The following is a 12187-nucleotide window of genomic DNA, read 5'->3' on the forward strand; positions in this document are numbered from 1 at the left end:
CTGATGGACAAAACAGGCCAATTTTTCTTCCTTCAGTAGATGCTCTCTGAGGAAAAGTGCATGGGAGTACACTGAATTCTGTGCTATAAAATAGTTAAAGAAATGGAAAGAGGAAGTAGCTGTATGAAGTGTGAAAACACTTCGTGTCCTGATTTTTAGCAAAACAGAGCAATGAATTTTTGCATATCCAGAAATTAGACCATTGTCTTTTGCCCCTTCCTTTCAGATTTTACAAATGGAGCGTGTTGTCAGCCTGTTTTTATTTGTTTGGCACTTCAGGCTTGACTGGAATGTTCACTAGCAAAAATGAAGCTGCAATTGAAAAAACAAACAAGCAAAAAACAAATGGAGAAATTAGTGTCCATTTTCTAAACCTCTAGGTATGCACCATAAAAGGGAAGTTGCATGTTCAGTCAGAACTGTATAATCCCTCCTTCCACCTGCACCCTCATTCCCCCCACTTGTTTTCTTTAGGTGTCTCTTGTTTTCTTTAGGTGTCTCTTGTTTTCTTTAGGAAAAATTGTTTGCAATAGATCGTGAGATGGTGTGCAAATACAGCGCGGGTAGCGCTGGCAACACATCACAAGAGTGTGGCAAGATGGTGTATTTTAGTAAGGACAGAATAAAGTCATGCTATGCTCTACCAAAGAGTCTTCCTGAAATATATTTTAAATTATTTTTTTAGATTGACTTTCTGCCCTGAGTTTCATTACTGGTTGTTTTAATAATATACTCCAGTACTCAGATTTCTTTACCGTCATTTTTGAGGGCTTAAAAGGGCAGTTGGCATCGAAGAGGTGATATGAAATAGATAATGCCAAGCTGTTGTCTTTGAAAAATGTCTTGCCAGAGCATTGATGTTAGAAACCATATGCTACTTTAGTAATTCCAAAGTGCTATTTCTTAGAAATTTTGACCGTGACAAATGATATTAAGGCTGTGTAAAATTGTGAGACACCGAGCAAACGATAGGGAGTTGTGTAGGAACCTTGCTTGCTGCAAGCCTGCTAGTAAGAATCTCTGGCAGTAGTTTGTATCCTGTCCTACGTCTAAATACCAGAATGGAATTGTAAATAATTTATGTACTCATATCTCTTATCTGCAGCTCAAAAAGGATTGCATTAATGTTGAAATATGTTGTGGGGAGACTTTCAGACAAGAGAACTCTTCATTAGTTGAAACATAAACTAACAGTAGAAATAAACATGCATGTCCCCAAATATGGTGCTTATATTTCGTTATATGGTGAAGACAAGTAGAGTCAAATTGATTTAAAGTTGTAATATAAACCTCCAGTTGACAAGAAAAAAAAAAGCCCTGGAAAAAAATGCCCTGGAAAATGTACTTCTGTCTTCTTAGTTGTTTTAAAAAAATATCTTGACTTGGTGGGTTTTTGTGTTTTTTTTCTTTTTTTTTTTCCTTTTTTTTCTGGTGGTGGTAGTGGTTTGTGTGTGCGTTTGTTTGTTTTGTTTTGTTTTGCTTTTTTTTCACCTAATATTAAATGCTGGGTGTGACTGACATAACTTGTTAATAAAGAACAAATTTTAATAATCTCAGATTTTCAAGACCTTGGTTTACATCTTGTCATCTTGTTTTGTTTCTGGTTGATGGAAAGTAGGGTTTAATGCTAAGATTGTGACAGTGTCTTGGTATAGAATTAAAGCATGTGGTTGCACTTCAGGCAACCCTACTTCATAGTAGGTTGTTTCCATCCTTTCCTATCAATGTATTGAATCTAAATACTGGTAATAATTTGACATGTAAAATTTTTCATCCAGAAGTCATTTGTATAAATTTTTTACTTAAGCAAACAAAAAAACCCACTACCACCAGCACACACAAAAAAATGCACACGTTTGCCTCAGTTAACTGGACTTTGCTTTTCTTGTTTTTCAAACTTTGGCAGACATTTAAAATCTCAAATCAGTTTTTCTTCTCATTTGAAATTCCTTTTTCTCCGTTGGTGTGTTACTCAGCTTCTTCCTGCTGAACAAAATATGGTTGGCTGTAGTCACTGCAGCCCATGTGCCCTCCCAGCTCTCTTAGCTCCTGCTGCCATGCAGCTCCTGCTGTATGCAATAAGGCCACCTGAATATTTGGTGTGGACTGGATCTTCAAGAAATTTTTTATCGTCACAAGGAGGGGGTTACTGTATTACAGGTTAGCACGTCCTTCCCTGTGTTTCAACATTATTGTTATGCCGTTGTCCTGGCATACTGATTGAGAATAATGAATGCTTGCTATGCATTAAACATCTAGATTGCCTTAGAAGCATTTCTTAATCATAGATTGTCCCAACATCAGAGCATTAAGAAGTTGTTTATGTAGGCAAGATGGGTGATAAAATAGAGAACATTTAAGATGATAAACTTTCCATACAGCTTTTGTTTTAAAATTGATTTTAACTTTTTTCTTGTTGCATGTAGAGTGTACTTGAATACTGAGAGCCTTGTGCTGTGCTGTAGTTACTTCAGCAGTTCTTTTTGTTCTGAAATGTGAGTCCTTTGTAGAACTGTCTATGTCCTGGGGACTGGCTCACATCCACTTGAAGATTTTAGGCTTTGTTTAGTCAGAGTCGCTGTTTGTTGAGCTAATGTCTACATGTTCTCATCAAGGATGATGGCAAATGCATTAAAGAGAGCTTAAAAAAAAAAAAGATTTTACTCATTTTAGAGATCCTTTTTTTGGCTTTAGAGAAGCATTTGTTCTGAGTAATCATTTTGAAATCAGTAGCCAGTTGATAACCCAAAACTACAGTTATTTCTGAAACTCAGCAAAATAAGTAGTGTAAGACTGGGTGGGTAATGTAAGAGTGGTTATTGCTTCTGTAATTCAAATTTAATAAAAGAAAGATGATATCTAGATAATTCTGTGGTCAATCATCTATATTATGCATGTGAACAGATGATTGCTAGTTCTGAAGCATCTTGATAAAATGTATCTAAAACTTCTTTTCTTCTTTAGTAGATCGCTTTATGAAAATAGTAAGAACAAATCACTTTAGAATTTGTTTCTCTGTTTTCTTGTTAGAAATTGATTTAAAGATGTAAAGGGAAAACTGATTTCATTCTTTAATTATGAAGATTTATTGCTGAATTAGGGTGGCATTTGACGAAGTCTTCAGCCTTTTCTGTGAACATTGGTTATAATTGGTCACTTTTTTGCAAGGTGGACGAGAAGAGCAAGTAAAACATTTGGGGGATTTACATGACTAGAAGTAGTTTTTAGGTAATAAGCAGAACTCATTCCAATTCCACCCTATGCATGGTTTTTAAAGCTGAAATAAAATACTGTATGCACTAGAAGCTTTATGTGCACTGGATTCACATGTGAATAACTAAACAGGTCTGCTCTTTGATGAGCACGTTTGTCACCAAGTAATTCCAGTTTGGCCAGTATCTGACATCTGTGCTGTGTTTGAGAATACTTTGTTCTACATACGAGTGGATATTACATGGGTTTTAATTTCACAAGTGTGTGTCAACTATCTGCTCAGGACTAAGAATGGCATCCAATCTCCACAGCAGTAAACCTGTGGATTAATCTACAGTGTGATTGATTGTGTTTCGATTTACTTGTTTTTCATTATACAGGCAGAAGGTATTTCTTTTGTTTCTCTTCTGGAAACCAGAAAAAAGAACTACATATTCTCCATAGATAATACTTTTTTTTTTTTTTTTAAGTTGTCAGGAGAGCAGGCTATTTCTCTTATTTCTGTTAAGAGAAATAACAATCTATTTACACCTTATAAATTCAGAGTCTTCAGTTAACAAAAAAACTTGAAACATACTAGGCAGTGCATAGGCTCACAAGTAATTCTGCTAGATTTAGAGAGGGATGCTAAGTCAACAAAATCAATGCATATGGTTGCAGCGTTTTACTTGAGGCTTTGTAAAATCTGCATGTACTAACTGATAGGGCTGTGTGCGGTGTCCTTTGAGGAACCTGCATGCTTTCAACTTTCTTACGTTAAATGAAGCTTGCATGCTATTTCTTATCTCATCTCATTATTCTTGTGTTGTATTTTTAATAATTCACCCAACTTCAATTTTTTTTCTTCTGCTCAGTGTATCAGATGCACACATAATTGTAAATAGCTTTACTCCATTGTTTATCCAATGAACTTCGCTTTTGCTATATCGGAGTTGCATGATAAGTCTAGGGATATGTCATACCTGATAATGAGATGCAATGATTATATGGAAAAATATTTTTCGTATAAAACTGAAATTCCATCGATTATCCTGTAGGGAAAAGGTATCTCTTTTCTTTTCCCCTTTCGTTCTCCAGTATGGTTGTAAGCTATGTATATCAGCTGAAATTTGTTTAGTGGCTCCCAAATAAGATTAATGGTAAGACATACAAAATTGGGGTCACATGCCTAATATAAATGAGCATGGAGAAGTTGGCTTGTGGCGCAGGGTGTGTAATATTTAGTAGTAAGTCTTGGGATTGACTGTTCTGTCTTAAGCACAGCTCAGCTTGTCCACATGTCCATTCAGCCTTGTTTTGAGCCAAACAGCCATGTCTAGTTGTGGTTTCATGGAGGTTTCAGTTTTTGAAGTGTAGTTTTCTTTCCAGAGAACATTATTGTGTAAATAGGACATTATCTGTAATCAGGACAAGAGGCAGTGGGAGGTTCCCTCTGAACATCAGGAAGCACTTCACTGTGCAGCTGACCAGGCACTGGCACGGGCTGCCCAGAGAGGTTGTGGAGCTCCTTTGAAGCTCCCTGGCATGGTCCTGGGCAGCTGGCTCTGGGTGTCCCTGCTTAAGCAGGGGGCTGGACAGAATGGCCACCAGACATCTTTTCCAACCTCAACCAGTCTGTGGCTCTGTGATAAAACTAAAAAGTAAAAGCCAGGCAACACAACCTTGGTGGTAATGCAAGTAAGCTTAGTATTAGTATGACAATTGGCAGAATATATGCTTAGCTCATTCAGTAACACTTTTTTAAATTATGTTTTTGTTACTGCTTTGTTAAATATTTTTAATTCTTCTTCAAATACAGGAACATAGGAATCTGCCTTTCATGCGTGAATTGAGGTACCTGTTTGCACTTCTAGTTGGTTCAAAGAGAAAATATGTCGACCCATCTAGAGCAGTTGAGATTCTTAAAGATGCTTTTAAATCAAATGATTCCCAACAGGTAATTTCTGTGTAATTTTATTCAAAATTATACATGCTCTCATATGGTCATCCAGCAATAGGGAATACTTAAAATGGACAATCAAAAATCCAAAATGTCCACAGGTGCTGAAAAGAGAATTCTAATTATCTTTTGATAATTAGATAAATCTTTAGATAAATCTTTAGATAAATCTTTTGATAATTAGATAAATCTCAAAATTAGATAAATTTTGATAAATCTTTTGATTTATCTTTTTGAATTTTTTTTTCTAATATTGTGATCTCCAGTAACCTTTATTTAAATAAAAATAAAAAACGAATTTAATAAATAATCTCCGGCATCATGACTACCAGATGCAGTACACTTTCTTTTTATTATATTAGAAACCTCAAAGTAAAGTACCTAACACTGTTTTTGAAACCTTCTTAGTAGTCCCACTTTTTTGCTTTTAGGGCTTAGTTTAAATTCTAAGTTTTTGGTTTTTGAAAGAGTTTAATTTTTCTGATCTCCAAGTATTACATCCAAGGCCGTATAAGCCAAGTATACTATCTGTCTAGATATTGGTTTGGTGGGCCATAATATTCATATTCAAGGATCTTGCCTAAATCACTGCAGGTGTATTTTGCTTTTCTGAGAAACACTTCGTTTCTTCATAAGATTTATTTTTTGCTCATGAGGTTATATGGTTAAGGTATTTAGTTGCAGCAACATGCTGAATTTAGTGCTTGGTGAAAGTAATATTAGTCACCACTTGTTAGATACCAAAGGGTTTGAACAATGGGATTCATGAGATGCCTTTGAACTGCCATGGTATGAAAGCTGAGCCCAAGTAATAAGAATCACAGGACTCTCTAAAGACTGAGGAACACTAGAGCATTAATGTGCTCTGAAAGCTACCCATAAAAAAAAACAACTATGGCATAGTCTTAGGCATAATGTGACTCTGGAGTTCTTGTAAGAGGATGTGCTTCTATGCTGATCGTGTAAAGTAGTACTTCATTGTATTCTGTAATATATATATGAATGTTTACTGACCATTTGATATTTTCCAACAGCAAGACGTTAGTGAATTTACACACAAATTATTAGATTGGTTAGAAGATGCCTTCCAAATTAAAGCTGAAGAAGAGAGGTAAGATTGTTCTACTACTCTCTAAATTGAACATTTCAATAAGGAAAAGGCAAACCAACCAAACAAAAATCCTCTTCTAACTGTGTGGCTGAAAAAGATCCAACTCTATAGCTTGTTTCAGTTAAAATGTAATTTTCCATATATGCTGATACTTTCAATTTACCATTAATTTTCTTTTTCACCTTCTTCTTTTGTGTTAGAAATCTTGATGAATGAATTCCAAAATATCTGAACTGTAGAGATATATATTGTCAGTAATGTTAGCTTTTTTCTCACTTGAGTGCAGTTTTACTTTTCAATACTATACTTTAAATAATTCAAAACCTTGTTCCTGTTTCCCTTTTTAGAAGATAATATTCATAGTTTGTGTAAGTGAACATCTGTAAACTGTCTTTTGAATATACAGTTGTTTCTAGTGTTGGAAGAAATAGTTTTTTTTTACAAGGGCTATGTGCAATTTAACCACTCACGAAATGAATTTGATTTACATAAATTTTCTTGAAATGAAGCACTTCTGAAACTTAATTTTCAGATTGTACTTACCGTTGCAAATACGTGAATTGTTATTGCCTTTAGTGGAGAGAACAAAACACAACGAACTGTAACTAAGTAAAATAGGCAGCATTTCCATAATGAATTCAAAATATTCTACTCTTATTTTTGTAAAAAGATTTGTGGCTTTGTGGGATCTTGTGCTAACACACTCTGTTTTCAGGGATGGAGAGAAACCAAAGAACCCAATGGTGGAGTTGTTTTATGGACGATTCCTAGCAGTTGGTGTACTTGAAGGTATGCACCTGAATTTGCTTGGACTTCTGTGCTGGTGCCTGTTGAGTGCTTATCTAAGTACCCAGGTGAATGATGCAGTTACATGGTTTTAGCTGTCTGCAGAAATACACTTGGAGAATACAACTGCAGTGTGTGTCAAAAGGTTTGTCCTGAGAATATGAGACTGAATGTGAATGTAGTGAACTTCAGCACTCCAGGAAGACTGTTTTGATACCTTTCAGGTGTTGAGTGTATGTCCTGAAGCATAGAAGTTAAGGGGAGATGCTGAGCAAAAATGGTTGCAAGAACTGATTATCAGGGCATTTTTGCCCTGCTAAAGGTGCCACTTGCTAAAGGTGTACAGAAGTCAAATGACTGCATTTCCTACAGCTAGTCTCTGACGCTCTGCTTCACTTTATAAAATTTTAAATTTCAATTATTGCATTTTCTTCTGTACAGTTTCTGGTACGGATAACTCACCTTCTTAAAAAGTATTGTTCCTTGAAAACAAGGAACCGTTGGAAGCCTGATCAAGGGCAGAGTCAGAGAGTGTGCTGAGGAGTCAGAGAGTGTAGAATGAGCTTCCCTTTGCTATCTGCATATAATTTGCAGAATTGCATTATTGTATATTTCCAGGAGGCAATCAGCTGTGAAAGCGTTTTTAGTGTTGCTTATTCAGTCCACATCCCCAGAGCGAATGATTCTTGAGATGTGTTTGAATGAAGCAGCTATAATCTTTAAAGTAGTTTCCAGGTTGTTTCTTGGCCTGGAATACTGTAGCTAATGCTGCTTTGCTGTTAGACTTAAAAACTGTTCTCCAGATTCCTTGCTACTAGCTAGTATTCCTACTCTTCTGCTCTGCATTTGAGTACTTTAATCCCTCACATTCTCATCTCAACAGAGGAGATATAAAAAACAAACCAAGGAAAAGAAACTGTCTGATGCAAGAAGACTAAATTTATTTCATCCTGAAGTCAGTAACAATTTTAAATTGAAATCACTTGCCACCCATATTTCTTCTCATGTTTAAGCTTACAACTTTATAGACTGTTACCAAATTATGATCTTGTTTTCAGGACAGAAATCGTGAATGTGCTCTTTTGGCTTTTTTTTTGCAAAATGTACTTGTATAAAGGGCTGCTTCATACCAGCAGTTCCACTGACGGTACAGGGTTGTACTACTCAGCTGCTATTTGCAAGTGGAGGACTTTGACTTCATATCACAGTTTTACACATATAAAACATTGTGAGTTTTTTTTTTTTATATAACAGATAAGTGCAGAAACAATAAAAATTATTTAAGAAGAAAAACAGTCATTTTCAATGTTATGTTCAAGTGACTTCTGAACTATCTTATTTTCAGACATATAAATGAGTTGCTCAATAAGAAAATATGAGTATTGTTCAGTACACTAGGCCAGGTGACCTAGGATTGTTTGTTTGGTGGTTGTTGTGTTTTTGTTTTATTTTGTTCTATGGCTTTAGGAATGATCATTTAACCTTTAATGTTTAATTTCTTATATGAAGGTAAAAAATTTGAAAACACAGAAATGTTTGGCCAGTATCCACTCCAGGTTAATGGCTTTAAAGATCTGCATGAGTGCCTAGAAGCTGCAATGATAGAAGGGGAAATTGAATCTCTCCATTCAGAAAACTCTGCAAAGTCTGGTCAAGAGGTGAGTTGAATGCTTCTGTGGGCTTCTCTCAAAATGTTACTGTCATGCTGTTTATTTTTCATTGCTTTTTTGTTGTTGTTGTTTGTCTTTTTTTTTTTTTTTTGTCTTGTGACCCACTGTTTATTGCTCTGCATGTTTTGATGTCTGGCATAATGGGATCATTAATTTTGGGGCTTGTATCTCCTCTAGATTATTGAGAGAATCATCTTTTGGTATTACATCACTGATTCTGACCTGTTGCTGGTATTTGATCTCCAGAGAGGTCATATGTCTGTTCTTTTTTTTTTTTAACCTTTAATGGTTAAAAAAGGTTCTATAGTGGATGGAGGGATAGTCACGTACTGTTCTAGAGTGTTCAACTTTGAGCTCTGTGAAGGTGTCTGGGTTTTAATCAGTTTAGCTTCTTAGCGTGTGAAAATGAAGTGACATAGTCATATTGACAGCAGTGGCAAAATGAGAAAGTTAACATTAAAACCTAATCTAGAAATCATTACTTTATTACTACCAGGGCCAAGTAAATTGACTATATTTCCCTGGACTTAAATAATTGATTTGTAGTGGCTGCAGCTATTAGTAGTGCTTAAACATTAATGCCTCAAAGTTAGAAGATTTGGAATTACTGAAGGAAGCTGAATTTCTTGTCTCTGCTGAATAAAGTCTTCAAGTGGCATTCATCTGAGGTGGTAGATGTCTAATTTGATATGGTAGTCTTGTGTATTGAGAGATCCATTTTATCCTGAAAGTAAGATTCTTTCTTGTTGCAACCATTCTTTTTAATGGGATGTTTAGTTCATTGTTCACTATGTTTATAAAATTAGTGCATAAAAACCTCAGTCATGCAGTAGGGTGTTGGCACATGAGTTAACTTTCAAACAGGTAAAAAGAAACATTCCCTATTCCCAAGGAACTTAAATCCAAACTCAAGAAAAGATGGAGGTCAATGTACACACATGGGGTTAGAAGTAAGAGGAAAATAAGATAACAGTTGTCAGCACCATGGTTGATGAACTTCAGCACGTTAGGAGTTTAGTCATTGTTAAGTGGTTTGGGGTCTTGCAATAGAAACGTTTTAGGGAAGGATTGTGATTTAGGTTTGCTGATTTTAGCACTGAAATTTACTGCTGTGTGAAGGAGCTGCACAACATAAGTTATAATTGGCTCCTTTAAAACTGAGGAGGTGTTTGGTGAAGGCTGACATAGGCAAGACCAGGGAAGGCAGCTCATTTTGCGTGGAGGATGAGGAGGTACTCTGAAGGCAGCGAACTAGGAAAATTCAGCAACAGCCTGGATAGCTGTTAGAGTGACAAGACTGCTAAGGCTGGGCGAAGGGAGAAGAGAGGAAACATTGCACTGAGCTGTGAAATAGTAAATAGTCTAGAACCTAGACCAGAATTTTAGCTATGAGCAAAGGAAGAAAAGCCTGTCTTGGAGGTATTACATGAAAAGAATATTCAAGACGTTTTTCTGGGTAGAGAGCTTGAAATGAGCCCTGAGTCAAATGCATTGGACATTGGCATCAAAATTGTCTGACAGTCACATCTACAGTAATCAGGAGAAGCTCAACTTGATGTTTAGACATCCAAAACATATTAGACAACTATAAATGCATAGACTAATTTTTTTTTTGGGGGGGGGGAGTGGAGATAAAAAAGTAATTCTAATTCAGGAGATGGAATTGAATTTGTCTTATAGTTGGGTTTACTGAAAAGCAAAGTATAAAAAGAGAATAAGGATAGAGCATCATTGAATACCCAAAGAAAGCCAGGATAAGGTGATAATAACATGTTCATCCAGGGACAGGTTAGCAGTGATTATGAGAGAGAAAAAACTTCAAGAGGCATTTTTTATACAAAGGAGATTTCAAGAAAAAAAGTTTTCAGTATTACAGTGCTGAGAGCAGTTATTGATGTGTAAGGAGGTCATTAGAAACTTCGAGTGTTATCAGGTGAATGAAAGGGTCAGAAACGAGTCTGAGGGAACTAGAGGGAAGATCACTTCATAAAGTATAAACAAGCCTTTCACTGGCCTTAGAGAGTTATAGGAGAATAGAACAATTGGCAAGGCAGAGAGGTTCAAGAGTAGATTGCTTTTAGTACAGGTGAGTTAAATGTGAAAGGAAGAAGCCTTCTTGCCTGCTCTACTTTAATGCAGTTAGCAGTAGGTGAGTTGAAATGCTCTGATGTGCACGGGTGACAAATGATCTCTGTTTTTTGTGAAGTTGAAAGACAGAAGCTTCAGAAAGCTTATGCTGATACACTCTCTAAAAGCAGTTTCTACCACAGCTGTGTCAGTGTGTAAGTATTGTACCATTATTACTGAAGTTCTGTTGCTGAAAGACATTCATTGTGGGTTTTTCTGTTTTTGTTTTGTTCAGCACTGGTTCACTGAGCTTCCTCCTGTCTTAACTTTTGAGCTATCAAGATTTGAATTTAATCAGGCTTTGGGGAGACCAGAGAAGATACACAACAAATTAGAATTTCCTCCAATTTTATACCTGGACAGGTACAGTATATTATCTGCAAAGTCTTAGTATAAATATAAATTTAATGTCATGAGTTTGGCGAAGTTGCTAGTGTATCTCATACTCAGGTAAATCACAGTAAATTTCTGTTCTATCTGAAAAAGTTGTAATTTCATGGGTTTCAGTGACTGTTTCAGAAAATATACACATATAACAATTTAAGACATACTGCTACATCACGCCAAAACCCGCTTACACTTCAGTTTTTAACTTATTACTAGGTAGTTATATACACAGGCAAAATACTCAGTAAAATGTCACTGTCTTGCAGTGTTTATTGGTCAGCTCAGGAAAGAGGGTGAGAAAAGTCAGATATTTCATGGTGTTCCAGATAGACTGCATGGTTTGAAGATACTCAGAATGTAAGGACCTGCAGCATCAGTGCATGATGTCTATATGTAGAAGTGAACTATCACCATGGCTTTCAGTTAGATACTAAATGTTATTTGTGAGCCTAAACAATGAAGCAAGATTATTGCTACCTGGCTGCTACTAAAACCACTTTAGAAGCTTTCCAAATATTTGTTTGTATACATTTATAGGACGCATCCGTGGTATGAACAGAGCTTTTGACACTGGGGATAAAGCATTTCTGAAAGTTGGGGCACGGGGATGGGCATAATTAATTTACTTCTCAGGTCTGTTCCATTGCTTGATATGTTGTAGGTAAAACAAGTTTTGGAGAGTGAATTTTTTTTTCTTTGTTTTTTGATTTTAGCACTAAGTGTCATTGCTGATGAGTACAGACCTTGTTTTCAGTGTTCTAATTATATGTGCTGATGTAACTTTCATGTTTTACAGGTATATGCACAAAAACAGAGAAATAACAAGAATTAAACGGGATGAAATCAAGAGACTCAAAGAGTATCTCACGGTTTTACAACAGAGATTAGAACGGTACTATAGATAATTGTTCCCAGTGTAAATGGAAATAATGTTATGGGCTATGTAGAACAGAA

General features: G+C 35.9%; 1 protein-coding gene across 1 annotated transcript in view; it reads left to right on the top strand.

The window, feature by feature from the left end:
• USP25 (ubiquitin specific peptidase 25) overlaps positions 1 to 12187 on the top strand; it is a 461260-nt gene that overhangs the window by 52050 nt on the left and 397023 nt on the right. The window contains exons 7-12 of the mRNA XM_080562087.1: positions 5012 to 5149; positions 6187 to 6263; positions 6979 to 7052; positions 8559 to 8707; positions 11082 to 11209; positions 12030 to 12125. Coding sequence (XP_080418213.1) covers positions 5012 to 5149; positions 6187 to 6263; positions 6979 to 7052; positions 8559 to 8707; positions 11082 to 11209; positions 12030 to 12125 — 662 coding nt within the window. The remainder of the gene's footprint in view (positions 1 to 5011; positions 5150 to 6186; positions 6264 to 6978; positions 7053 to 8558; positions 8708 to 11081; positions 11210 to 12029; positions 12126 to 12187) is intronic.

This window comes from Anser brachyrhynchus (genome assembly GCF_964034855.1).
Source record: "Anser brachyrhynchus genome assembly, chromosome: 1".
Taxonomy (NCBI): domain Eukaryota; kingdom Metazoa; phylum Chordata; class Aves; order Anseriformes; family Anatidae; genus Anser; species Anser brachyrhynchus.